At 37.3% G+C, this 2,935-nt stretch overlaps 1 protein-coding gene across 1 annotated transcript; it reads left to right on the plus strand.

Moving 5' to 3' along the window:
• The first annotated feature begins 812 nt into the window (after positions 1-812).
• LOC142492453 (taste receptor type 2 member 40-like) lies at positions 813-1,514 on the plus strand. The gene has a single exon (XM_075595089.1). The coding sequence runs from the start codon at positions 813-815 to the stop codon at positions 1,512-1,514; it is 702 nt and encodes a 233-aa protein (XP_075451204.1).
• Positions 1,515-2,935: the final 1,421 nt, after the last annotated feature.

Consider the following 2,935-nt stretch of genomic DNA (forward strand, 5'->3'; position numbering starts at 1 on the left):
CAGGATCAACGGAAGGTGAGCACCAAATGTAAACTCCTTGAAAAACATTTTCTTTAAAGCAGTGGTGTGCCACCTGTAATCTCCTACATACAGATACAGGACTAGTCCAGTGAAGCTTAAAATCTAAACAAAGCAGGTTGACGGAGGAGCGATGGTTGGTTATTGGGTGGAGAATCAAGAGATGCCCTATCTTTTTGCCACGAGCCAATAATGCACCTTTTTATTTCTTGGAATGAAAAAAATAGGGGGAGCCAGTGAAGATATTTACTTGAAAGCAAACATTTAAACAGTGATGGCTGTGGTTGTAATAAATCTTTTAAATAATTCTAATGCTGACAAGTGTAACATACACCTCATGCAAAACCTCCAATGCACAACTGATTGAATTGTAGATTTGCATCATAATCAAACTAACTCACAGAATGTGCGTGGGTAATGTAAATAACAAGGCTTGGTAGCCCTATATAACAGTGAGGGCCGCTTAAGTGGGAACCAAAGTCTGTCTGTCTCAGCAACTGACGGTATCTCGTTTCAGAATTAGGGATTTGTGAAGAACAATCAAGGTCAAAGGCAAGACAATGGATATCCCTCTGCGTATGTGTTTCTTAGTCCTGCTGTTGATTGATTTCATCTTGGGGATTACACTAAATTCATTTATCGTGGCAACAACTTGCATGGAATGGATTACATATAAGTGCCTGGGTACCGGTGACAAAATCTTGGCGTGTTTGGGGTTGTCCAGATTTCTTTACCAATGGGGTATTATGTTGGATAATATTTTTGATATATATTTACCAGAGTTATATTTGCAGATGCACTTTAATGACATTTTCTTGGTTGTCGAAGTGTTTCTGAACTTCTCCAGTCTCTGGTTTGCCACTGTGCTCGGTGTATACTACTGCGTCAAAATTGCTAACTACAACCATTCCTTATTCGTCTATGTGAAAGTCCGGATCAACAAAATAGTCCCATGGTTACTTCTGGCATCTCTGCTAACTTCTCTGGCTTCCAGCCTCCCCTTCGGCTGGTATGCTTTTAACTTGAACAACAGCAATTTAACAAACAACCTCTTGCAAAACAGCACTGAGCAAGAAATTATTGTGGTACAAAATGATACCAACCGGTTAATTATGTACGGCTTAATAACTTCACTGCCATTCATTATAGTTTGTGTTGCAACTTTCCTTTTAATTAAATCGCTTTGGATGCACATCAGGCAGATGAGAAGCAGCGGCATGAGCATTAGAAGCCCCAGCTTGGACACTCACTTCAGAGTAGTAAAAATTATGGTCTTCTTCCTTTTGCTCTATATCATTCTTTTCAGTAGCACAAATGTGATCATTTCCGGGGTGCTGCCATTTGGAAGTCCTTGGCTTGTGTTCTTCTCTATTTTGACTTCTGCCTCTCCGTTTCTGCACTCTGCGGTTCTGATCTTCTGCAATAAGAAGCACAAACAGACACTTCTAGATATATGCCACAGAGCTGTGAAGTTTACTCAAAAACAGAGAATTTAGGCCAAATCCAGCACAGATTTCACAACTGGACGTCCACATGGTAAATGTCTAGATTGTTAAACAATATTTCAATTTTTCAGACAAAAAAATATATATTTCTGCTCAGTTGGGTTTGGGCGGGACACTACCCTGTTTATATAATAGCTATATACTTTGTAGTGGTTTTACAATCTTTACCTAATCTCGTTTGTGGATAAAACTGTTTGTATGAACAATCTCCCTGCATCAGCTTGCAGAGCCTTTCCCTTTTGTGTTTTGTTTGGCTAAAGATGGCAGTCTAATCAGATGAAAGAAATTATGGGTATTTGCCAGATAACATTCAATTCAAATGGACATAAAGAAACAAGAAATACTGTAGATTTTCTATTTTTCACACACTGGGTGTAAAATCTTTCTTACATTGATATGTTGTTTTAAAAAAACGTGTTTTGCCCACTATATGCTTAGCACTGCTTAGGGGACATTGAAAAAAGAATGAAAGAAGAGAAGCGCAGTTAGAATGGTAAAGCAGACACAAATATACATTTAAAGAAGGCAAATAAATAATTCCCAAGCCATTTACTGCCAGAATATGGGCAATGAATAGAAGGGAAGAAAACATAATTATGCCCCTTTATAAAATGTTAGTAAGACCACACCTTGAATATGGAGTGCAGTTTTGGGCACCACTCCATAGAAAAGACATTATGCAACTAGAAAAAGTTCAGAGAAGAGCCAGCAAATTAATAAAGGGGATGGAAAATTTGATTTATGAGGAGAAACTAGCTAAATTAGATTTGTTTACATTCGAAAAGGTGTCTGAGGGGATATGATAACTACAGTATATACGCTTATATTCAGGGACAATTCAAGGAGCTTTCAAAATGACTTTTCATCCCAAGGACAGTACAAACAACTGGGTCATATCTTAAGGTTGAAGGAAAGGAGATTTCACCAGCAACAAAGGAATGGGTTCTTACAGTAACAGTCAGGGCAGTTAAAAGGTGGAATTCATTACCCATGGAGACTGTGATGGCAGATACAATAGATATTTACAAAAAACAAGGTTGGACATCTTTTTAGAAGGGAAAGGTATACAAGGATATACCAAATAAGTAAACATGGGAAGGATGTTGATCCAGGGAGAAATCTGATTGCCAATATTTGGAGTCTGGAAGGAATTATTTTTTTACCCTTATGAAATATCATTGGATGATACAGTTTTTCTCTAGGGGTTTTTGTTTCCATTTGTCTGGATCAACATATAATGTAAATACAAATATAGGATACGTTTCTGTCATCTAAATTTAGCATAGGTTGAACTTGTTGGAAACTGTTTTTTTCAACCTCATCTACTATGTAACTATTCAGCTTTTTCTTCTGTTTTGAGAAATTCTGAGTATTAATAGGTGAACGATTTTATTGTTTTGCATTACAGATGT

Source organism: Ascaphus truei, chromosome 4 (genome assembly GCF_040206685.1).
Source record: "Ascaphus truei isolate aAscTru1 chromosome 4, aAscTru1.hap1, whole genome shotgun sequence".
NCBI lineage: Eukaryota > Metazoa > Chordata > Amphibia > Anura > Ascaphidae > Ascaphus > Ascaphus truei.